The sequence below is a fragment of the Balaenoptera acutorostrata genome, chromosome 18 (genome assembly GCF_949987535.1).
Source record: "Balaenoptera acutorostrata chromosome 18, mBalAcu1.1, whole genome shotgun sequence".
Taxonomy (NCBI): domain Eukaryota; kingdom Metazoa; phylum Chordata; class Mammalia; order Artiodactyla; family Balaenopteridae; genus Balaenoptera; species Balaenoptera acutorostrata.
The window spans coordinates 77,679,586-77,706,377 of NC_080081.1; the positions used below are offsets into that span (position 1 = coordinate 77,679,586).

A 26,792-nucleotide genomic window follows, 5' to 3' on the forward strand; every position below is an offset into this window, starting at 1 on the left:
TAAAACTCTCTCCGAGAAAAAGAAAATATGACACACACCCCTCACGCCTCTGCAGTTCTGTTGCATTCACTTCTGTTACAAAGTGATTACCTTATTTTAAGAACTAGATAAGTCCGTTACATGTTTTTAAAATTCTACCCAACGTCGTTGTGTGTTTGGATCAGAAAAAAGGGTCAGAAGTAGGATCCCACAGTCTTCTTTCAGTGCCTCTTTTCGTAACTGCAATTATCCTTAAGCAAAGAAGGATACACCTAAAGAAGTCTCCCTTTATGCAAGGATCCCATTTGTTCAAGCAAACAGTAATCGGATGAAGGGGGCACACTTCATTCAAGTCTGATGACCCTTTCTCGGTTAAGTGACCTTTCAGCAAGATCTTATTTTGCATACAATTAAGGTTATGAATTTTAAGTAACTTTTAAAAAAATGTCACCTGTAATAAGGCAATGAAGAGGAAGAAGGCATTGGCAGCTCTCCTGATCTGCTCGTACAAGAATCGAGGTAGAAACGTCAACACGCTGTACTTGGCCGTACTGTGAGGACAAAGGAAAACGCTGCTATCAGTTATGGATGTAAATTCTAAAAAACAGGAAAACAAAGTTTCCAAAATTACACAAGTGATTGTAAAAACAAAGTATTTCAAAACTCAGGACAAGAACATTGCTGTGCTGGCCCTCTCCTACAAAGCTTCGTCTTGTAAAAAGACACCTTTCCTAAGAAAATCTTCTAATGTGACCTTTGTTTTCAAACTTTGATAGATACGTGTTCATTTAGTGTCACACGGTGTAACCAGGGAAATGTACCCACCTTCTAGGAGCCTTGTGCTATGAACACACTAAGCATATAAACGATGTTTGTAAAGATAAAGATACGTATCAAAGATCACAAAACAGAAAGAGGCACATGTTCCCAAAGCAGTAATATATGAACACAGAGAGAGGTGAAGCATCTACCTAGTAACTCACACAAATCAAGGTAGAATTGTTACCCTAGGGATTGGTGATGCACTACAGTTCTTATCACAAAGCCGCTGATTCAACATAGAACGTCAACTGTATCAAGCGTGCCCTGGTAACAGGCGTGTGATTAACAGTTCAATGTGTCCCTTTGGCTACTCAACACAGACATTTTATGCTCAACCACACCTGAATGAACCCCCCTTCCACACATCCTTCATTCAGCCACCTTCACTCACACTCCACTTCCATGTGAGACATCCTCTCCTTCCACACCGCGTCTCCAGGACTAAACGGTCCTTCCCATCTTGCCCTCCCATGAAGTTTGGTCCAATTCGCAAAGGCTCTTCTTCCTCCAAGTCACAGGGTGGTGTTTACACCTCCATAATACAGTCTCTGTTTTGCTTTGTATTATATTTATGTACCCCCAGAATAGATTCTGGGAACAGAACGAATGTTTACTTTGTTAAAAAAAGAAACAAAAAGCCCAAAATGGAGTCACTTGTGCTCAGCCCACATCATCAAATGGAGACTCAATGCCTGACCTAATTGCAGCTTCAGCCTGTTCCAGGAATCTAATCTTAACCAGTCAGTCTGGAATTACCTGGTCAGCACTAGGGAGGTTATCGGCCTAATACACCCCAAAGGAATGTGACTTTGCCCCAAACAATTGACTCTTTGCTAGTAACTTCCTTGTCCCACTGCTTTTTGCCTGTCAAAGTCTTCCACTTTGTGCAACTCCTCAGAGCTACTTTATCTGCTCGATGGGATGCTGCCCGACTCACGAATCACTGAGTAAAGCCAGTAAGATCTCTAAAATTTACTCAGCTGAATTTTTTTTTTTAAACAACTTCAACTTTGTATGTTCCTAGCACATAGCAGATAATCAACGAACAGTGAAATAATGGAAAGGCATAAACTGGGGACCTGAGGGATAAAACGAACCACACCTCCTTTAGCTGCTCAAAGGCTCATCCATAAAGGTACCTGCCAAGTCTTAGCTCACCTTCTGAAGCCACCTCTTACCTGAAGTACAGTCTTCAGAGATTTTCTGGGTTTAAAATACACATTAATTAGAAGCACCAAATAGAAGAGCCAAGAGCTCAGAAGACAGAGCCCCTGAGGCACATGTACTTCTATAAGAACTGACGGTGACCAAACCTGGAATGACAGAATGAAATGCCAAAACTGACAACTCGGGCTTCCCTGGTGGCGCAGGGGTTAAGAATCTGCCTGCCAATGCAGGGGACACGGGCTTGAGCCCTGGTCCAGGACGATCCCACATGCCGTGGAGCAACTAAGCCCGTGCGCCACAACTACTGAGCCTGCGTGCCACAACTACTGAAGCCCACGTGCCTAGAGCCCGTGCTCCGCAACAATAGAAGCCACAGCAACGAAGAGTAGCCCCCCGCTTGCCGCAACTAGAGAAAACCCACGCACAGCAACGAAGAACCAAAGCAGCCAAAAATAAATAAATAAAATAAATAAATTTATTTTAAAAAAACCTGACAACTCAAAACACACAGCAGCCTGAGGCCATATGATGGGGGAGTGGGGAAGGAATGGGATGGGATGGGATAGCTTCATGTACCATTTGTGGCCACTGCTGCAGGGAAGATCTGGTATCACAGCCTGGCGTTTTGCAATACACAATGATTAAGAGTCATCCTTAAGACAGAATTATTTCTAGCTGTCTTCTGAAGGCGCTCTGATACTGTGATTTATCACAAGAAACATATATTTGGTCTTCTATTTGGTTACTGGCACAGAGCTCCTAAAACCCTTGGGATCTCTGTTGTGTTGAGAGCAATAAAGGTATCTTTTGTTATGTCAATGAGTTGACTCATGGAAAGCCCCTAGGTAACCTAAGGATGAGGGCTGGATGCCAGGGGAACTAACCACATGATTGGAGGGTTGAAACTTTCAGTCCCACCCCCTCCTAAGAGAAAAGAGGGGCTGGAGATTTCAATCACCACCAGCCAATGATTCTATCAATCACGTGTTTGTAATGAAGACTCCACAAAAAACCAAAAGGACCGGTTTGGAGAACTGAAGACCCAAAGGAAGATCTGATGTTGCCATTTAAGTCTATAGACCATCTGCTGGCAGAATTCCTTCTTCCTCAGGGAGGTCAGTCTTTGTTCATTAAGGCCTTCACCTGATGGATGAGGCCCACCCACATTATGGTGGGCTATGTGCTTTACTCAAAGCCCACCAATTTATTGGTAAATGTTAATCTCATCCAAAAGGCACCTTAAGAGAAACACCCAGAGTAACGTTTGACCAAATATCCAGGCGCCCTGGCCCAGCCAAATTGACACATAAGATTAACCATTGCATGCATATCCCGATTCAGTGGGTCTGGAATGGGTCTGAGATTCTGCATTTCTAATGAGTTCCCAGGTGAGACCAATGCTGCTGGTCTGAGGACCACACTTTGAGTGGCAGCTACCCCTGAGGAGGTAGACGTGTTCAAGTCACCCATTTGAGTTCAATCCAGCTGAACAGTATAAAATGTAACTGGATGGGAGGCATTTACCATCACTTCCCAGGGGAAAGAAAATTTATAGGATGAAAGAGGTGAATGAAGAGCTTCCCAGCAGAAGAGTTTGTTCACCAGCTGAATTCATTGCCCCAGAAGATTCCCCCTCAAACTGCATGTGTCAGCCTCCCTGATGGCCTGGCCAGGCATTGGCTGTAAGCAAATTTCAGGCATTTAGTGAGTCTGTAGGGCCTGGGGCACGGGGAAAAATGACCAGGAGAAAACAGAACTGTTTCCCGTGGTTCACCCAGCTTCCCTCTAAATATCTGTTAGATCAGTGTTTCCCGAAATCGGGTGACATGAAGAATGACCAGGGGCTTGTTAAAAACCCATTCATCCATTCATCCCTCCACAGGTATTTACTGAGCCGTATCTATGTACCAGGCACTGTGCCCGGAACTGCAGGGAATCAAAGGGTCACAAATGCATTATCTCAAGGGAATTACAGTCTAGAGACAAAATGACACTTTAAAACCAAATAAAATATGTGGCAGGATAGACAGTGAAGAATACCGTGGAGGAAAACAGACCAGAGATGGAGGACACAGAAGGGGACACTGGGGGGTGAGGGGGGGGGGCGGGAGCAGGGGAAGAAGTTATTTTCAACGGTGATCAGGGAATGTGTCACTTAGAAGGTGACCTGTGAGCAAAGGCCTAAGGGAGGTGACGAAGCAGGAAGCAGCCACGTGGATGCACAGGGAAGAGCTCTGCAGAGAGAGGGAACAGCAGGCACGAAAATGCTGAGCGGGAGGGCAGCCGCTGTCCCTCCTGCTGGAGGCGCAGGGAGGGGACCGGGGGCGGAGCGATGGGGTGACTCAGGCCCTGCAGCTCATGCCCACACTGGCCTTTCTGTCTTCAGGAGACAGGAAATCTCTGCAGGATTCCGAGGATAAGACAAGGTCTGACGACAATACCAACCTGCAAACCTCTCTCCGGGGGACCTGACCCAGCAGGGAAGGAACCTGGCTACGTGCGTGGTGGACACGTTCCTCGTGGAAACTCTTAGGATCTGGCGAGTACGGGAAACAAGCATCAGAAAACAGGGCCTGGAGACACGTGGGTCAGGGGATCCCTGCCTGTCACAACAAAAGCTCTTCCAGGATCTGACCTCCGGAGGGCAGCCCCGGAACCAACCCCGGGATGACGTCTGAGTGCGATTTTCCAGCTGGGAGAAAAAGATCCACGTTGATGGCTGTTCCCCAAAGGCAAATCTAACAATGCGATAGCTGCTCAGAGAGTAACTTCTCTGAATCACAAGCCCCCGGAAACCCAGGAACCAAACTAGCTTAACCACTCACCTTCCAGATGTGAACAGTAATCCACACTGGGGTGTTTGTTTTCCTTCTCTGGCCTCACAGGGACAAATACATTTCTCGTACGTGCCCAAGGTAGCCTAAGCATTCAGTGTTTACTGGAAGACTGGGGGGCCCCTTTAAACCCCTTCACAGAAGCTACTGTGTGAGCTGACCAGTGCCTCCACGACCCTGTTCTGGGAACCCTCCCCTCTCCCAGCTCCCTGCAGGAGACCGTCCACCTTTCTGCTCTCACACGTTCACTCAGCAAGGAGTTCCGGATTATTGAAGGTAGAAGACATGGCCTAAGACGGCCATGCGTGTCCTCATAAACAGCTGAATTCATTTATCCCTTAAGAGTACATTACACACTAACCCCTAAGAAAGACCAAGAGCCAGGAGACCAGTATATACAAAGCCCCCAGGGGACCCCCTGCCACTCCCGTTGACAACGGGCCTCACCGCACACCTGGGACTCGCCCAGGAGGACGCCCTGGTCCTCTCCCCTGCTGTGGACTCCTGATGCATCATCAGTCACCCCTCCCAAATTATCTTCTGGAAATCTTGAACGCAAAAATCCCTGCTGATCACCACGGCCCGTCCATGTCAAGACAGGACCACCTCCCTAGAAAGTTTTACTTCATTTTACTGAACTACTGAAATTTCACCAGTTACAAAGAACAGATTAATATGCTCATTTTCAAACGTGGACATGTTTATTTTCAACACTTTTCCACTTTCTTTGTCTACAGCTGGAAAAGATGTGCTAGATACTACCTGGCCTCATAACCTGTTCCCAGAATGCAGTCACTGGACCCGGACCAGTACTGATAGTGCTGTAATTACTTGTAGCGCTTTATTATAGATCGTGCGGGCTGAAAAATCAGCCTACTCTTTGCAATACACATCCAATGAGAAGAATGGGTTGAGCCCTAATCAATCAGCTTATAAATATACCTTTGAACGTAAATTCATAAATTAGACACCCCTATAATTCCCATTAAACAGCATGAGAGTCCTGTTCCTATCACATTTCTAATTTGGTTTTTTTTAACTCAATACATTGTTCAGTGAATAGCTCTGGACACAAGGCAATTTATTTCACATAGAAACGTGGGCTGAAAAGAAGATAACAGAGAGAAGAAAACATTTTGAGCACGGAGCTTGCTGCCAGGCAAATCTTTCAGGGAAGAAAACTCTTAGGCAAGCAGTTCCGCAGGCCAGACATTAGATATGCCTATGGCTAACGTCTTTAAACATGGCACTGTGGAAGAGTAGGTTTGACTCATTTGCTTTATGAGAAAACTTGTGAACTTTATGCTACAAAATCAGAAGAAAAGGAGTTCTGAGACTCTGACTCAATTTTACATGGCAAATCTCAAAGGATCCCTTTCCATGAGATTTCCCATCTTCAGTACAAAGAAACAGCAAATACCTCTTATGAAACTATCTGGCCTAAAGGCAGACAAGTACAGAAGGAGTCACACAGTTCAGGCCCAATCCCACCACTACCACAAAAGAAAAGCACTACGGATCAGTCTACTGAATTACAACACCCTTGGCCCTTCACTGAGAATTCAATATATTCTCTCCAAACCCAGAGAAACAAGCCCTATCAAAAGGGAAGGATTGGGGCTTCCCTGGTGGCGCAGTGGTTGAGAATCTGCCTGCCAATGCAGGGGACATGGGTTCGAGCCCTGGTCTGGGAAGATCCCACATGCCGCGGAGCAACTAGGCCCGTGAGCCACAATTACTGAGCCTGCGCTCTAGAGCCTGTGCTCCACAACAAGAGAGGCCGCGATAGTGAGAGGCCCGCGCACCGCGATGAAGAGTGGCCCCCGCTTGCCGCAACTAGAGAAAGCCCTCGCACAGAAACGAAGACCCAACACAGCCAAAAATATAAATAAATAAATAAAATTAAAAAAAAAAAAAAAGGGAAGGATTAAGGCTGCCCTAGAAGTCAAAGAAGGTGTGATATGACTCTGAAAATAAGTTATGGAAGCAGAAGCGCTCAAATCCATCCTGCAGGTCTCTGCCCTCAGTCACAGAGGCAGTGTCGCTGCTGGTCGCAAAGGGAGGTCACCGTGACTGTCCAAAAGGTCACTCCCAAGCAGGCAGAACCCAGGAGCTCCAACCATGAGTGACAACTACATGGGAGACCAGCAGAGGTGGAGTCAGGGCTCAGGGCTCACTGGTGTGGAACACACACAAACCTCACTCAGGGCTGGATGTAAAGCAAGCCTGTCTCTCCTTCATCATTTTATTTTTGTCTATTTCTCACATGACTGCCAACCTTCATCCAAATGTTTAATTTTAATTACAAATTTCCTGTTGGGTTCTGTGCACTTTCCCGCATGCCGGATAAGCTAAGGATGGAGCTGGAGTTCCCAGAAGTGAGCACACCCATGGAGGCGCCTGTCGGAAATTTAACACAGAGACGTGAGGGGTCTAAGTCTTTATGTATGGGATTCGACAGCAGTAAAGGCCAATCTCAAGGGCACCTAGCTTCTGACCCCCAATTGTAAAATGGACCCACACATTTATCACTTCTGCCTACTCAGGCACCGTTAAAATAGTAGAAAACAGTGTAAAAATATACCGCCACGTTTTTAAAATGTAGGAGCGGAATTATCAGCTAAGGAGTTTCTCCCACCCCCCACCCCCAAAATAGACTCCTTTCTGCTTTTGGCAAGAAGGACGTCTCCTTGGCTCTAAGATGCCTTCTGACAATGAGCCATGGCAAAAGAGGGGCACGCAGAGGGGCCTGGGACCTGAGGAAGGGCCCTGGGCTGTGAGGCAGGCAGCCTGACCTACCAGAGAAGACAGGTCAGTCCATTTTCAAGAGAGTAGAGGGTCACTGCATTCGTTGGGGTTCCCCCAGAGAACCAGAACCAACAGGATATATATGCATATGTATGGGCTCACACAAGTCCCAAGATCTGCACTCAGCAAGCTGCAGACCCTGGAGGGCCGACAGTGTAGTTCTAGCTCAGAGGCAGGAAAAAGACGACGTCCCAGCACGAAGCCTGTGACGAAGGAACAGTTCCCTCTCACTCAGTCTTTTGTTCTATTCAGGCCCTTACCTGATTGGATGAGGCCCACCCACACTGGGGACGGAAATCTGCTTTACTCAGTCCATGAATCGAATGTTAACCACATTCAAAATCACCCTCACAGAAATACCCAGAATAATGTTTGACCAAATATCCATCAAGTTGACGCATAAATTAACCATCACAGTCACCTATTAGGCAGGACTGACCTTGGAGAGCCTCCTGGAGAGGAAGGAGGTACCTGGGGACAAGGACACTCAGAGCAGCCAGTCTGGGGGCTCACCCCACCACGAGGACACTGGGGCTGGTGAGCACTCCTCTAGCTTGTTAGTGCCGGGACCCGGCCCTGCCCCACCCACCAGAGGGCCCAGGACCCAGCCCCGCCCATCAGCCGCGAGCAGCCTCCACACGGCGGGGCCTGGCAACCAACCAGAAGAGGGGCCAGCTGCGCCCGCCAGCACACCTACAGTAGTCAGCACCGCCACAGCAGAAGGGCCCATGCAGCCCACATAAAGGGTACCCCTAGAGCACACAGCTCTGGTGACCAGAGGGGAGTGTCCTGCTGGCACCCACAGGACGTCTCCCACCTAAGGCCACTTCCCCAAGATCAGGAAACATAACCAACCTACCTAATACATAGGACTAAAAGCAGAGAATGAGGCAAAATGAGGTGACAGAGGAATATGTCCCCAACAAAGGAACAAGATAAAACCCCAGAAGAACTAAGGGAAGTGGAGATAAGCAATCTCCCTGAGAAAGAGTTCAAGGTAATGACCATAAAGATGATCAAAGAACTCAGAAGAATGGATGAACAGAGTGCAAAGTAAGAAGTTTTTAACAAAGAGAAAATATAAAAAAGAACCAACCAGAGATGAAGAATACAATAACTGAAATGAAAACTACACTAGAAGGAGTCAACAGATTAGATGATACAGAGGAATGGATCTGTGAACCGGAAGACAGAGCAGTGGAAAGCACTTAAGCTGAACAGAAAAAAGAGAAAAGAGTTTTGTTTTTTTAATTTTCATCTTATAGATTTATTTTTTGGCTGCATTGGGTCTTTGTTGCTGCACACGGGCTTTCTCTAGTTGCGGCGAGCGGGGGCTACTCTTCATTGCAGTGCGCAGGCTTCTCACTGTGGTGGCTTCTCTTGTTGTGGAGCACGGGGTCTAGGTGCATGGGCTCCTGTAGTTGTGGCATGCGGGCTTCAGTAATTGTGGCTCGCGGGCTTCAGTAGTTGTGGCTCGCGGGCTTCAGTAGTTGTGGCTCGCGGGCTCTAGAGCGCAGACTCAGTAGTTGTGGCGCATGCGTTTAGTTGCTCCGCGGCATGTGGGATCTTCCCGGACCAGGGCTCGAACCCGTGTCCCCTGCATTGGCAGGCAGATTCTTATCCACTGCGTCACCAGGAAAGCCCCAAGAAAAGAGCTTTTTAAGAAATGAGAAGAGTTTAAGAGACCTCCAGCACAACATCGAGCATAGTAACATTCTGGTTACAGGAGTCCCAGAGGAGAAGAGAGAAAGAACATATTTGAAGACATAACAGCTGAAAATTTCCCCAACCTGAGAAAAAAAACAGACATCCAAGTCCAGGAAGCAAAGAGTCCCAAACAGGATCAACCCAAAGAGGACCTCACCAAGAAACACTGTAATTAAAACGAGGCAAAAATTAAAGATAAAGAGAGAATATTAAAAGCAGCAAGGGAAAAGCAACAAGTTACACACAAGGGAACTCCCATAAGGCTATCAGCTGACTTTTAAGCAGAAACCCTGCAGACCAGAAGGGAGCGACACGACATACTTAAAGTGATGAAATGGAAAAACCTACAACCAAGACTACTCTCCAGCAAGGCTTCATTCAGATTTGATAGAGAAATCAGAAGTTTTACGGACAAGCAAAAGATAAGAGTTCAGCATCACCAAACTAACTTCATAAGAAACGTTAAAAGGAACTTCTCTAAGTGGAAAAGGCCACAACTAGAACTATGAAAGTTACAAAAGAAAAAATACCATTGGTAAAAGCAAATATACAGTAAAGGTAGCAAATCAACCATATATAAAGCTAGGAGGGTTAAAAACAAAAGTAGTAATATCTATATCCACAATAATTATACACAAAAAAACGTAAAATATGACATCAAAAACAGTACACCTTAAACAGTATTATACGTCAATTATATCTCAGTAAAGCTGGAAGGAAAAATAAATAAGAACACTTTTAAAAATAGTAAAACATAACAAGAGGGTGCAAAATATAAATACAGTGTTCTGATGGAAAAAATAAGAATTGATATATTAAAAAAAAAAGTTCCAGTAGAAAAATGAGACAGGAAAAATAAGTTATACTAGAAAGGAGACAAACATGATATAGTACTTCACTAATTCATCCTGAAGTAAATAAGTTAAATCTTCATCTATAAGAGAATTCAGAGAGATCTCTTCTAAACCTAACTTAGAAATACAGTGGAAACCACCAAAAGAATTAAAAACAGAGGTTGCCTTTGGTGGGACAGAACCAGAATGGGAGAGATAGGGCTGGAAGCTACTGATTTTCATGATAAGCTTCCACAGTATTTGAACTTTTAACTACCTTCATGTATTATTTTAAATAAAAATTAATAGTACCAGATGTAACTGTCAAGGGGCCATCAGTTCTTGGATGTTTAGCTAATTTCAGGAATGGTTGTACATAAGGAGCTGTTTATTAGAACATGAAATTAGGCCGAAGACCTAGTTTATTCGTATACTACTTCCCACCACAAAATGAGATAGTTACACTCATATCTGATAGTAATCCCTATGATCACCTCCTTCTGCCAGCAGCAACTGGGCCCCGGGTCATGGATAAAAGGAAGGGGATTTTAACCTGCCCTCCATGAGTCTAATGAGAAGCAGACATCAGCCTGGCACCCAGAGTACAAAGCGTTTACACGCTCGTTGCTTTGAGAAGAGCAGTCTGGCTTTCAGGACGCGAGTCTTCGCCCTGTAACTCAGCCCACGGGAGAAATGAGAGTAAAGTTCCTCCCCCTTAAATGGACGTCACTTGATTCTGTAGCGTATTTAGCTCTTATTCAGTTCTCTTGCTTCCTTTCATCCTCTGCTAAATTCCTAGAACATCTTTCTTCTTCTCATCAAACCACATCCTTCTCTTCTGAGCCAATAGCCCAAGGGGTCACCTTCTCTGCAAGCTTTTCTCTATTCACGTCTACCCAGCGCACAATCATTTCAACTGCGTGTGTGAGTGTGGGCGGGGGTGAGGGGTAGGGGAAGGGAAGCAGGGAAAGCAATTCTCTCTCCTCTGACCGGTGAGCTCTAGGTTGGCAACATCAAATAAATATTCCCTTAACCCCCTGTGCTTGCCTTGCAGGTGGAGAGCCCAGAGCACACACACCTCAGACCAGCAGCACAGCGCCCTCTGCTGGCCGGTCGTCACCGCAGTGTTTCTGCCAGGTAGACCTCACTGTCTCATCCAGCCTGAGCCAGACCACGGCCCTCAGTCGTTCTCCAACAGAAGCTTCAATTCACCCCATGTTCAAAGGGTTCAAATCCGGGGGGGGGCGGGGGGGGGGGAACAAAACGTGCCAACCAGGAAGCTTGAGCTGTGAGCTCAGATCAAGGTCCGCACAACATGAAACTGTGTTAGAACATGGCTACAGGAAGCAGGAAAGTGATGGCAAGAAATAAAAATACGGTGGGACGCACATATGGCCACCTTACCTTTGATAAAGGAGGCAAGGATATACAATGGAGAAAAGACAGCCTCTTCAATAAATGGTGCTGGGAAAACTGGACAGCTACATGTAAAAGAATGAAAGTAGAACACTCCCTAACACCATACGCAAAAATAAACTCACAATGGATTAAAGACCTAAATGTAAGGCCAGACACTATCAAACTCTTAGAGGAAAACTTAGGCAGAACACTCTGTGACATAAATCACAGCAAGATCCTTTCTGACCCACCTCCTAGAGAAATGGAAATAAAACAAAAAATAAACAAATGGGACCTAATGAAACTTAAAAGCTTTTGTACAGCAAAGGAAACCATAAACAAGATGAAAAGACAACTCTCAGAATGGGAGAAAATATTTGCAAACAAAGCAACTGACAAAGGATTAATCTCCAAAATATACAAGCAGCTCAGGCAGTTCAATATCAAAAACACAAACAACCCAATCCAAAAATGGGCAGAAGACCTAAATAGACATTTCTCCAAAGAAGATATACAGATGGCCAACAGACACATGAAAGAATGCTCAACATCATTAATCATTAGAGACATGCAAATCAAAACTACAATCAGGTATCACCTCACACCGGTCAGAATGGCCATCATCAAAAAACCTACAAACAATAAATGCTGGAGAGGGTGTGGAGAAAAGGGAACCCTCTTGCACTGTTGGTGGGAATGTAAATTGATACAGCCACTATGGAGAACAGTGTGGAGGTTCCTTAAAAAACTACAAATAGAACTACCATACGACCCAGCAATCCCACTCCTGGGCATATACCCTGAGAAAAGCATAATTCAAAAAGAGTCATCTACCACAATGTTCACTGCAGCTCTATTTACAATAGCCAGGACATGGAAGCAACCTAAGTGTCCATCGACAGACGAATGGATAAAGAAGATGTGGCACATATATACAATGGAGTATTACTCAGCCATAAAAAGAAACGAAACTGAGTTATTTGTAGTGAGGTAGATGGACCTAGAGTCTATCATACAGAGTGAAGTAAGTCAGAAAGAGAAAAACAAATACCGTATGCTAACACATATATATGGAATTTTTAAAAAAAAAAGGTTCTGAAGAACCTAGGGGCAGGACAGGAATAAAGACACAGATGTAGAGAATGGACTTGAGGACACGGGGAGGGGGAAGGGTAAGCTGTGACAAAGTGAGAGAGTGGCATGGACATATATACACTACCAAATGTAAAATAGATAGCTAGGAAGCAGCCGCATAGCACAGGGAGATCAGCTCGGTGCTTTGTGACCACCTAGAGGGGTGGGATAGGGAGAGTGGGAGGGAGACGCAAGACGGAGGAGATATGGGGATATATGTATATGTATAGCTGATTCACTTTGTTATAAAGCAGAAACTAACACAGTATTGTGAAGCAATTATACTCCAATAAAGATGTTAAGAAAAAATAGGGTGGAAGACAAGGGACCCCAGCCTCCATCCTCGCTTCCAGGTCTCTCTCTCTCTCTCTCTCTCTCAGCTCTCCATCAACCTTTGCAAAAGCAAATCCCGTCGCTTCTTAAAACCAAGTTGAACCTCTTGTCAACGTCTTAACCACTGGGCAATCCTGAGGTCATGAGACACTCTGGCCTTTTCTGAACTAAGAGGAGTTGGGAACCACCCTCCAGGGAGGAGGAGGCTGACGACGGGACCATTCTCAGCTCCCCATTCCTGTCTCGTTTACCCAAATCCGATCCTTGTAGTCCTTACGAACAACACACCAGGACAGCCGGGCTCACAAGCTGTCGGGGAGGGAGATGCCAGCCAAGGGGAGAGCTGAGCAAACACCGAACTCGGGTCAGGAAGGGGGATCCTGCATGGATGGAGGTGACGCTGGGACAAGACGACAGTCATCTCAGGGACACCACCTAGCAAAGAGCCGCCAGGGGACATGAAGGGCAGGGGGAGCTCACAAGTGAAGCCCAAGGACATCGCTGTGACAAAAGAAACCACCGGAGTATCACATTTACTCGCTGCTGGATGGATGTGGATGGAAAGCGTCCGAAAGAATAAATGGGAAGAGAGTGGTGACTGTGTTTGCAAAGTTATAAAAATGTCAGAAGCTTCCATTCACTTTTTATCCTTCTGTTTTCAGTTTTTTAAACAGAGATGAAGGTCCTGTGACTATCAGAAAAGCAAAGCTCTTCTAAAAACCCACAGGTACCAAGGTCCCTGCCCCTCCAAAAGCGAAAACAAAGAAACAGAACACAGGCTGCGTCCACTCTCTTCTCCCCTCTTGCCATACCTGCCGCCTCCCTCACCGTCTCTGCCAAACCAGCCTCCATACCTTCTCTGCTGAGGCAGCGGTTGGGCTCCCAGGAAACCTAATAAAACATTTATGCGTGTTTCAATCCTCTGCAGTGGCAGGAAGGTCAAAGCCCCCCCACCAGGCACAAAGCCCCCCTCGGAACAGTCTGCAGCACACACAGAAGTCACTGCGGCCAATCCAGGCTGATCTCTCTACTTCACTGGGGGTTTTCGTTTCCGCAAAGGTTTAAAAAACACTAACTCGTGTTAGTCAAGGAAGCAAAGCCCAGCGGGGCCTCCAGTGCGGCGCAGTGACCCACATGTGCCTCCCTGGGTTCTCTGGGCCACGGGGCGGGGGGGGGGGGGTCGGCTCCCTCCCCCAACCACCAGGTCGCTGCTCCTGCCCCTCCCCCCTCCTCTAACCATCCCGCCACCAGCCTCCCTCCTTCCCTCTGAAGCTGTGTCCCTCCCCCCGCCACGGGGAAAACAGGACTTGATTCACCTTGACCCCCAGCTCACTAGCTGCTCCTTGGGCCTCAGCCCTTCCCATCCTCTTAGGAAGGGATGGTTCTCCTGTCCGTGTACAAGTCCACGGGCTGCCCCTTAACCCCGGGCACCTCCACCAGGCTCTCGTACCATCTGACGGTCCCATACCTCAGCCTTCCCCCCCCTTCACTGCTGACCCCTCAACCTTTAAACATGCTCACAACGCTTCCTGGCAAGATCTATTTTTATATTAAATCGCGCCCGAGCTTCTCCCCTTCACCAGCCTCTCTCTCTTCATCGACTTATCTCTGCGGAAGGGTCCCTACCCACCTCCCTCCTCAAAGGGCCATCCTTGGCTTCTGTACCCTCCTCCCTGGGTACCATTGTCCCCTCCTTCGCTGAGGGGCCCTTAAACAGGACCCTCTTGTTCAACATCCCCAAGCGCCTTGTCCGCTCACTTCCGTATCTCACATCGCCACCAGTGTGTACACGGTCACCAAATCCACCTCCAGCCTTGACCTCTACCACAAGCCCTCCCTGGACCAATATCTTTACCTCTGGATACACCTGCCTGCCCATCCCAGACTTGCAAGGTCAGTGCGGTCCAAACCGATGGCTCCGCCTCCCATTTCCCATTTGGTTAGTGATTCTATGATGGGTGCCAGCAACCACGCCCAGGAGTCCAGACAAAAGCAAGCAAAAATAGGAGAAGAAACAAGTGACAACAGAGAGGTCAAGCGCCCCCAGTGAACAGAAGAAGGGGGCGGAATTCTGCGGGGATTCTGTTACTTAGAAAAACTAAGAACAAGTTCACGAGCAACAACACAAAAGTGAACAAAAAGAAAGCAAAGGCTGTACAATTACATCAAAATCAAGTCTACGGCCAAAACAATGAATAAGCATAAGGCCAAAATACCAATTGGAGCCATGTCACCAGCAGCATGGTAAATTCTATGTATTAAGTGACACAGCACAAAGCATGTCAAGCAAAAATCAGGAGCGAGTTGACCCAAAAATCTGTGATAGTCTGGTAATAGCATTAGTCTCCTAACTGGATGGGTGAGAACATAGAGGAATGTAATGTAAAACTCTGGAGCCTACAGAGAATCTATTTCCTCCCAAATGCAGAGGGAGACCTGAGCAAATCTCTCACTCCTAGTCGCAGGGAACGAAGCAACAGGGAATCCATGACACATTCACAGACCACCTGCAACACCTGCCAACGGGCAAGAGAAACAGGTCCCGCCTGCCTCAAGCGCTAAGGACGGCAGGCGTGAGAGCTGCAACAGGAACTGGTCAACAGGTCAACTGAACCTGTTCCCCCAAGCCAGGCCACGGGCTCAGGATACAGTCACCACAGGATTTCACAGCCAGAACAGACCTTGAAAGATCTACTTCGAGCCCCTCATTTTACACAAGAGGAAACCTAGGCCCGGAAGACAGGATGCTATGGCCAAATACAGCTGCACAGGTGCAGGAGAAGATGCAGCCCACGGTCAAGGGCAGCTTGAGACCCAGCACAATGGTCGAGGGGCAGCTTGCATCCGGTGTGTCACAGACCCAGAGAAGATTGCGTTTTAATAGTCCCCTCCTCTATGTGGCAAAATTACATTCAGTAACAATCATGAAACTAAAACATATAAAATTGACCAGGAAACAGCAAACACTGCCTTTATTAAGTTTTATCTAATCATGCCAATAAATACTAAAATTACAGTACAAGAAAAAGCACAGCTATCTGTTCAATCATTTTTATATTTACATAACAGTTTGGATTTTGATCCTTTGGTTATAGGCTGCTAAAACATTTACGTCAATAATTGCCAAGTAACTCATAGGTGAAATTTAACAAAACCAAAACATCTGTAAAAAATATAATTTAGACAACTACTGAATCATACCATTAATGTTAGCTTTTTATTTTCTGGATTTGGTCTCCAATTTGCAAACAATGAATAATTATGAAAATGTTTCAATTTTAAAGATTTTTATTAAATCTAGTCTGTGTGCACTGGGGGCCAGAGGGTTACCTGGCACTGCTCCTAATTAATTCCCATGTCGAATGTAACATGTATTTAAAAGTAATAAAAATGTGCTAGTTTGAAGCATATATGTGTATATATTTTACCGCCGACACTGCAGACCAATGCTGGTGCACAAGAACAAGGTACAGCAGACAGACTTTTAGTCGGTTTTACTGTTTGCACCTCAGGCAGATGGCTCCTTGGTCCTCCACAAACTGTGGGGTTCAGGTGAGTTCCGTAGCTTTTTCTTGCAGGTTTCCTCACCTGCGAATTGGGGATTCCAGCTCCACCTCGCCCACACCTCCCTTCCGGCCTCTCCTTAGGGGCGCAGGCTCAGATGTGGGAGCCTGGCCCCCTCACCTGGGTACCTGCAGTCGGTACCGCAAGGTGAGCCTAAGGGAAAGGTGCCATGGTAGTGAAAGTTACACACGGCACGACCCGGCAAGAACACACCAGAAGGCTGCTCTGAGTCTTCCGCTCCTGGAATACCTCTTCTGAGAGGCTGAAGGTGGGAGCCAGAAAGCAGAGGGGAACTAGCTGATCCAGGCCTGGATAACACCTGTGGTCCCTAAGTCATCCCCTGCACCCAAACCCACCCAAAAAACTAAAGCAAAATGGGAAAAGAGACAGGTCACCAATGCCTTGCTTTTCTATCATATCCCCAACGGCAGCTCAGTGACTGGTGTGTACCAGAGGCTAAAAATAAATTTGTCAAATGAACACATTTTAAACTTCAGCTGATAGAAATGACTAAGGATGCCAGCTATCACATTAAATCCCAAAGGTACCTGCATTTGAGGACAGACGTCAATCTGTTAAGTCTGAAGAACTGACATTAAAAGCATTTAACTCAGCGCCCCCCTTTCAGGGGTACTTTGTATATAAAAGCAAAACATCAAAAGCACACAAAACATAAATTTCTGAGGCTTAAGTAACTGCTTTGGGGGTTTGGTTCTGTTCTATAAGCAATTAAGTAGGAAGGGAAATCTTAGAACAACATGTGAAGCCAATTCCTATTTTCTGTTCAGTTCTGACCTTCACCTGTGGAAGAAAGTCATTCAGCAAAGCCTTTCTGCTTCCGACTGGCCAGGAACCGTGGTGGGTGCCGGGGAGATGGCTAGATAAAGCAGACAGACTTCACCATCAAGGATGATACAGCGGAGCTGGGGGGTCAGGCATAAAAATAGATGTGACACAACCCAACCGGCTAAGTCCCCAACAGAAAAGTCAGTGCAGTGCTGCGGGGCTGGGAGTGGGCTGGACTGCCAAGGGGGTGGGAGACGTGAGACAAGAAGGGCACTCTTCTTAAGAGATGTGGGACCCTCCTGTGTAAACCATAATGGAAAAGTATATATACATGTATAACTGAGTCACTTTGCTGTACGGCAGAAATTAACACATTGTAAATCAACTATACTTCAATAATGTATTTTTAAAAAGAGAGATGTGAGACCCAAATCGTGAGACCCAAATCTTAAAAGACCGAAAGGCTTTAGAGAGGAAGGAGAAAGCACTCCAGGGAAAGCGCGTGATTAAAGGCCCAGGCAGCACCTCGCTGCAGCCAGAACACAGGAGGAAAAGGAACGGGGCGATGGACCGGGAATCCAAGGGTAGAATGATCACAGCCTTGCATACCTTACTGAAGACAAAACACAAGTAGCAATGGTCCCTGGACAAAGAATCCCTGAGCCTTCACTGTTCTAGAACAATAACCCCCTGGAAGGGAAATGGTTGAGGGGTAGGGGTCACCGTAACAAGTGGAGAAAGAGAGCCTGAACCAGGGCAGGAGAAACCACCTGCTTGACAAGGCAGGTCTGCTTAAAGCCCATGCCCAATCCCTCCAAGCCTCTTCCCCAGCCTTCAATTCTCCATCCTGGTCCAGGAATATCCCAACTTTCCCAGGACCATCAGGGGAAAATGGGTAAAGTCGACGGGAGAAATAGGGAAGAAAAAAAGTCATTTGAGTTTCCTTTAAACTTTTATACCTATTTTGAAAAATGGTGCTTTTTTGTACCATGGTACACAGCAAGACGTAAGATCAAGCACAGAAGAATCAAAGGATGGAGACACCATAAAAACAATGACAGCTTGATAGAGTCCTGAAGCTCCCTACAACGGTGGAGAACTACTATTTCAAAGGGCAGCAAGAAGATTACATGAGGCGTCTGGAGTAGACAGATTCAGAGACAGGAAATAGAACAGTGGGGGTCAGGGGGAGGGTGGGTGGGTAGGTTAGAGGGATAGAAAGTCTTAGTTTGGGAAGATGAAGAGTCCTGGAGATTGTTTGCACCATGACGTGAGCGTACTTGACCCTACTGAACCGTATACTTAAAATAATGAGGATGGTAAATTTTATGTCACGTGTATTTAGCACAATTAAAAAGAAAAAAGGGAAAGAAAAAAGCGATAGGCCTACATGACATATTATGAAGGACCGGAGAGGCAATATCCATGGTGCATCACGTTCTGGACATTTTCACATTTGGAGCCTCATTTAACATCACAAGAAAGCTTCAAGGAAATGTGCTTCCCATCTGACAAATGAGGAAATGCAGCCTCAGGGAAATTACTGGCACAGGTCATTCAGCCAGAAATCAGGAGAGCCAAGACCTATAGACCAGATTTGCTTCACCCATTTTACTTCACTTTGATTGCCTTCCCTCCTCTGGCTATTCAAAAACAAAAAAAACAAAAAAGTTCACACTGCTAGTTTTTTCTGTTACTATTTTTCCAATAAGTACTTAGTAATTTAAGATTCTCTGTGATAACCTCAGGCAAACACTAAAATTAAATCTTAAAAATCAGGTTTTAGCAAAACGAAAATGTTTGTGTTTGTTCCTTACATCCACTCAGCCTACTCAATGTGCACATTACTTTTTAATCTCTACTAACACAACACCAAACCTGGGATTTTTTTGGCTGTTTTTTTTAACTCAAGTGATTACATACAAAGTTTAGTGGAAAGTTATTGCCAAACATACTATCTAAAATGCAAATGACGGGAACATCAAAATTCATAAGGCACTCAGCCAGGCACTGTTTACAGTGTTTTCTGCATATTAATTCACTAATTATGCATATTAATTAATTAATCCTCACAATAATCCCGTGACATACACACTGCAGGACGGGTGACAATAAGGACCACCTTCAACAAAATCACCACGTGCTAGTTTCCAACAGAAATCAGAGCCCCACCCCAGACCAAATAAACAGATTTTTCTTATGCAATGTAAGGTTTTTTAAAAAAATGATCTATACATCCTGGTCTCCCCAACCATGCGACAGGAAATGGGGAGCACGATATAGCCTGTGGAGTGCAAGCGTGAAGTGACCATCGGCACTGATGCTGTTTTGCAAAGATTCCACAAAAATGCACTTGATCATTTATGGGCTACATCAACCTGGCAGAAAGGTTTTAGAGACAATTCACTTTTTTTTTTCTTTAATTTTACTGAAGTATACTTGATTTACAATGTTAATTTCTGCTGAACAGCAAAGTGATTCAGTTATACATATATGTTGATATATTCTTTTTCATATTCTTTTCTATTATGCTTTGTCATAGGATATTGAATACAGTTCTCCGTGCTGTACAGTAGGACCTTGTTGTTTATCCATTCTATATATAATAGTTTGCATCTGCTAACCCCAAACTCCCAATCCATCTCTCCCCGATCCCCTGCCCCCTCACAGTCAGCAACTATCTTCAAAGTCTTACTAAGCAGAGAACACATCTCAGACGTTACAACAAAGCTCTATCACTCAACTACTGCTCTATTCATTACGTTATAAACATTATTCCACAGACATATGTGGACCCATTTCTAGGCCGTTCTAACTTTTTAAATACCCGATGTATTTCAAAAAGTAAACAGCATATGAGTTTCTCAAAAAGCCTAGACATTCTTACTGTATTCATTTTTTCGAATTGTAGTATCTCAAAATATCAAAATTCATGAGGTCCCTTAGCCCAACAGTTCAAAAGAACACACGATGCATAACTGATTTATCTTCAGCTGCTAGGTGAGAAAACATATTTGGCTGTGAAAAACATTAATATCTGCGAACTATTTATATAGAAAGTATTATGATTTAAAACCTAATTGATTGTGGTCATCCATGTACAATGCTTGGTGTCAGTCTATTTATCTCTTGTAAAAATAAAATACAGTGTGTGTGTGTGTGTGTGTGTGTGTGTGAAATAAATAAATAAATAAATAAAAATAAAATAAAAAAATAAAACCTAACTGAGCTAACTTTCTTATAAAGCAATCCACTATTCCCAAATCCTTAAACATCATGGGTTGGTTTCTATAAAACACTTACTTTAGTCCATAGCAAACACCAGCACTGTATTAAAAATAGCTTCTTGTCTAGGTAAGCGTATGACATGTGAAAAAAATTTTTGCAGCCCTGTATTGTGCCCATGAACCATCCAAAGAAAGTTACTATCAAATGGACCGCAAATCTCAAAACACATGGTCCTCAGAAACTGGAATTAGAAACATGAAAAAATGGTCAGTAATTGATGAACATGAAGCTTTCTCAACATGCCCTCAGAGTTTAATATGAGCATGTAGTTTTGGAGTTTTCAGGTACAGTTTTAAGGGCAAAAATATCATAGATAACTCCTTCAACCCTCAATGGAGACATATATTCCTTTGTAGGCAAATGAATTGTAGGTATTAAGTGAGCATTTCGTGCGTGCATGTGTGTGTGTGTGTGTGTGTGTGTATGTATGTGTGTACGTGTGTGTGTGCACATGTGCGCATGCATTTACACAGACTGGAGGAAGGAGATTGGTAAAGACATCAGAAGGAATCTCCCATGATGTTTTCTTTGGCCTTGGAGTTTCCCAACTTCATAATATTGACAATACTGGGCTTATAAACATGGTGGACCCATGTCAAGACCTCCATACAGAGAATAACTATATATATACATGCACACACACTCTCCTGTCCTTAAAATTATTTCTCCTGCAACATCTAAGGAAACATAGTGAACAAAACTTTACTGAAATCCTAGTGGCAGCTGGCCAGCAAAACAGTAACAGTGAGAGAAGTCAATGTTTCTGTTTGCCCCTTTGCCACAGTCATTTATGAGGTAATTCAATTTATTCTGATCTATCAACCCTAGAATGATTAATGATTTGTAAAGGTAACATGAAACATTAACAGGAGGCAGTTTTAAAAGAGATGAAATACTGGGGAAGTAAGTATGACACTACTCAGCCAATAGCCTTAGTGTTTTCAAATAAAGAGCTCTATTTTTAAATTGTCAGAGCTTGGTAACACATTTCATATGCTAGACAATACTTTTGAAACCTCCACTCTTTACAGGAGCAGAAATAAAGGAGTCATTTCTTTGATTGGATAATTTAAGGAATATTCCTTTATATAACTGCATCAGCCAGAAGGGTCCCGGAAACAAAGTAACGCTGTCACCTGCCCCTTTAAAAGCCTTCCTCTCTGCAGCTAACTCACCTCCAGGAGCCTGGCTTTTCTCGGCACCTCAGGCATCATCCGCATCGCTTCTGGAAAGGCACACACACGGCTGGTAGACCTTCTGCCCTTCGCACGTGCCTCCCCCATGCCTGGATGCCCTCCCGACGTGAGCCACTACTCACCTCCAACCCAGCTCACTGGTCACCTACCGTCAGCTTCACCCACTCTGCCGCTGGCCTGCCCTGCAGAGCCATGACCCACGCCCAGCCCCGGAGCATCACTCTTGACAGTCGGGGGCTGACGTGCTTCCCTAGCACAGACCAGCGCAGGCTTGGAAACGGTGCTCCAGCCTCCTTACTGTCATGGGTCTCAGTGCTGCTGAGGCCTAAGGTCAAGGTCAGACTGGGTCGGACCAGACAGGTTTTCTCCAAGGAAAAGAATCTAGAGCAGGTGCTTCCACCCTGGGGTGTAGGAGAAAGGTTTCAGAGCTTATATGTACATGTACCTCCAAAAAGTTAGCTTTACTGAATGCCCCAAGACCCTCTGTAACACAGCTGAAGGAGAAGCTCCCTAACAGTGGGGGTCGGGGGATGCTGTGGACTGAACTGTGTCCCCTGAAAATCCCTATGTTGAAGCCCTAACCCCACCCCCATCCCCCGTGACGGTATTGGAGATGGGGCCTTTGGGAGGTGATTAAGCTGAGATGGGGTCATGAGGGTGGGGCCCCCATGATGGCATTAGTGCCCTCACAAGAAGGGACACCACACAGCTTGGTCTCTCTCTCTCTCTCTCCTCACCATGTGAGAAGGTGGTGGTCTGCAAGCCAGGAAGAGGGTCCTCACCAGAACCTGACCATGCTGGCCTCCTCATCTTGGACTTCCAGCCTCTAGACTGTGAGAAAATGCATCTCTGTTGTTTAAACCCCCAGTCTATGGTATTTTGTCTGGCAGCTTAAGTGACTAAGGGAGCAACAGAGGTGCCCTCCCCTGGCCATTCTCTCGGCTTATTACTGCATGTTTCAGTGTCTGCGTCCAGCTAGGTGCACTTGTCATTAACTTATCAACTAGACTAACTCTCCCAAAAAGAACAAGTGGCTTCAGAATCATGCAATGGGCTTCCCTGGTGGCGCAGTGGATATGAATCCGGCTGCCAATGCAGGGGACACGAGTTCGAGCCCTGGTCCGGGAAGATCCCACATGCCGCGGAGCAACTAAGCCCGTGCGCCACAACTACTGAGCCTGCGCTCTAGAGCCCGCGTGCCACAACTACTGAGCCCATGAGCCACAACTACTGGAGCCCGCATGCCTAGAGCCCGTGCTCCGCAACAAGAGAAGCCACCGCAATGAGAAGCCCACGCACCACAACGAAGAGTAGCCCCCGCTCACCGCAACTAGAGAAAGCCTGCTCGCAGCAAAGAAGACCTAACGCAGCAGCCAAAAAAAAAAGAAGAATCATGCAATGAAGGAAAATGCGGATTGAAAATAATAAACTAATGACAAGCAAATAAACAGTACAATTGGCACCTTTAGGAAATAAAAGCTCTTCAAAAGCATTTTTCCGGGTTAAATGTTAGGATAATTTAATTAAATCTGATAAATCAGCTGAAAATATGCAGAAATCAAGAAAGTTACCAACAATGTAGACTGACATCCATAATTCTTAACTGAGAATCTTGGTAAATACGTATTGGGTCTTCAGATAATGATAGTTAAATAGATATATATTCCAGGTTCATGGTAAAAAGTTTTACTGATGGGACATGTGATCAAAAAAGTCTGGAGACCACTGATGGGGCTGTAGAGCTTATGTGACAGAGCAAGGCCCTCTCCCCAGCTGTCAGCTTGTCTCAGGCAGGTCTGAAAGCCCCAGCCAGCCAAACCTCTCCAGGAGCCTAAGGAGGACAAATACTGAAGATACAGAGAATAATCCCTCTGAAGGACCAATCACAACATCCCAAACTCAACCCCAAATCCTTTCCTAACTACATCTAATTAAAAAAATAGGTAAGGGTATCTAAAAGCCTACAGTTTGAGTTGTGAAGAGCTGACGTTCATTTAGGAGAAAAGGGCAGATCAGCATTTAGATGATCAAAGCCAACCTCATGGATTTCAGGAAATTTCTTTGTAAAACCTCCCTCCCTCCCAACAATGGTCAGACCTCCCCTTTTGTTCTCTCTAAGCATTGTCCCTCTTGAAAGGGTTGCTGATTAGCATTTCTGAGTAAGCTTCTGCTGTCTGTTGAGTGACTCAGCCAGAAGTAGCAGAATGAACACTTAGATGCTACTTTCTAGATAACTACACAAAAGCTCACATGACTGAACTCTGATGGCAGAATTTTCTGCAGCCCACGGTTCTACTTTTCCAACTTTGACACAACTAGATCGGACGTTTGCAAACAGACCCTAGTGTTGTCAGCTAAGGGGAAGCTGTCTGCCCATCTGATCGGCACCGTGGATGTATGAAGATACTGGTCCAGGCTCCCCTGACCACCCCCCATTCAAACACGCATCTGTCCCCAGTAAGGACCCAACATTGCCCAAAGCATCCAACAGAAAGACAAGAGTTGAGCATTTAGCTCCTACTCTCCCAGATACTTCTGGTTTTTAGTGTATTTTTACTTTGAGATAAGTTGATGCTCACAGAAGAGTCGCAAACATAGTACATAGTTGCCATAAACCTTCACCCAGGCCCCCCACAAAGTCAGTATCTCCTATCACCTTAGAATCATGATCAAAACTAATTTAATGACATTGGCACAATACTACCCCAACTACAGAGTTCAAAGTTCACCAGTGTTACATATATACAGTGGAATACTACTCAGCCGTGAAAAAGAACAAAATAATGCCATTTGCAGCAACACAGTTGCAAGTAGACACTATCATACTAAGTGAAGTCAGTCAGAAAGAGAAAGACAAATATCATATGATATCACTTATATGTGGAATCTAAAATACAACACAAACGAACTTATCTACGAAACAGAAGCAGACTCACAGACATATAGAACAGACTTGTGGTTGCCAAGGGGGAGGGGGGTGGCGGAGGGATGGATTGGGAGTTTGGGATCAGCAGATGCAAACTATTATGTAGAGAATGGATAAACAACAAGGTCCTACTGTATGTATAGCACAGGGAATTATATTCAATAACCATCATGGAAAAGAATATGAAAAAGAATGTATATATGTGTATAACTGAATCACTTTGCTGGACAGCAGAAATTAACACAACATTGTAAATCAACTATGCTTCAATTTAAAAAATAAGTTCAGTGTTTTCCTCCAATGTACCTTTTCTGTTCCAAGATCTGACTTAGAACTGATACTGCATGTAGCTGTCACATTGCCCTAGTCGTCTCCAATTCTGGTTAATTTTAACTTGTGTTTTTCACAAATCCTGATGCTTAATTCTTTTTATCAGTAAGAGTCAGAAGTGCTCAAGTTCACAGAAGACAGACAGTAAGAGTTAAACAGAATCTGGGACTAGGGGAGGGGAAAATAAGTGACTGGTTAGAACTCAAACCCAACACCTTTGCCTGTTTTTATAAATGGGAACGGCACAGACATTTCTTTAGTCAAATTCAAAATCTGCACCAGATCTACCCCTACAAGGGTCAACTTGATAAAGCAATCACCCGTCCAAGTCGGTTCTCCTAGACATTTGCTGTTTCCTTAGAAACATCAAATACAAAACTGGCTCAAGGCTGACATGCTTTTGTTTCTAAAAATACTACATTTCAAGAAAGCTCAAGCGTTTCATAGCTACCTGAAATAAACAGTGCCAAAGGCCCCCGATTTGAAGGCTTTTATCTGCAGAATGCCTCAAAAGGTGCCTCCAGCGGTGCAAACCTGATAAGCGTTCTAATTACAAGCATCTTCTATGGCCTTACTTGCTACTGGCATGTATAAAAGTAAGGATTCTTGATGTGCTGTGACATTCATGTTCAGAAAATATAGGATAGGAGTGCTTGGTTTGGAGATTAACCAAGTATATGCCTAGAAATTAAAAACAGCTAATGCTAACTATGTGAAGAGATTATATGTTAATTAGCTTGACTGTAGTATTTCGCTATGTGTATCAAACCATCATGCTGTATGCCTTAAGGACATACAAGTTTTACTCAAAATATAAACAGATCAATAAAAAACAGCATAAATGGAAGAAAATCTTGAGGCCGTTTTAAAGTAGGTAAATGGAACGCTTTCAACATAATCAACTATTCTTCATAAGGATTTTATATACCTTTACCTTTGCCAAACTTGACAAGGATGACTGTCTCACAGGAGATCTATAAACCTTGGTTTTCAATACAACGATCTGTACGTGAATCAAAAGGAAGTTACGATTGTTACCAGTATCTTGGTATGGTTTCTCTGTTAAACTATAAGCACCTTAAGTGTGATGACCAGATCCTACCTAAATTCTGCAGCTTTAGCCGTTTAGACAGAATCGCTCATCCTCGCAGCCCCCTCCATGATCTTAGATCTGGTACCATATACAACATTCACCACCGCTATTCGGGTACAAACTGCTTTTGAAGATGATTTTGTTCTCTTCCCTCCTTAAAAGAAAAATATCCTCTTAGGCATCAGGATCCCAGCCTAATATTATGAAACTGTGATGCTATTAAACCTACCACCCAGTGCTCAATTCTCCTTTCTATAAAGGAGAAATTCTATTCCAAACTCATCCTGACAAAATCAGCAAAATATTCATATGAAGCAATTTTCTCTTAAGGCAAACCAACTTTAAGCAATGCAATAGCTTGACAAAGCTCGAGTTATTGCTTTAATGAAGATTTTCACCAGCTTAAACTCCCACCTGAAATGAATGACTCATTCAAAGCTTAGTGTCTGTAAACATTCCTAACTTGCTTTGAAGGCCTCATTTCAAATACTGGAGAAAACCGTTTGACAGCCTTGAAACTCACTGTTTTAAATGGCATGCTCGACAGTCACATAAAAAGACTGCACTTGCCTGATCTTGATGACATAAATATTG

At 44.8% G+C, this 26,792-nt stretch overlaps 1 protein-coding gene across 4 annotated transcripts in view; it reads right to left on the minus strand.

Annotated features, from left to right (window-relative positions):
• The window catches only part of LOC102998822 (phospholipid-transporting ATPase IB), a 535,813-nt gene that overhangs the window by 413,920 nt on the left and 95,101 nt on the right, over positions 1 to 26,792 (minus strand). For all 4 annotated transcript variants that reach the window (XM_007164203.3, XM_057533251.1, XM_057533250.1 and 1 more), the window contains exon 3: positions 431 to 530. In XM_007164203.3, coding sequence (XP_007164265.2) covers positions 431 to 530 — 100 coding nt within the window. The remainder of the gene's footprint in view (positions 1 to 430; positions 531 to 26,792) is intronic.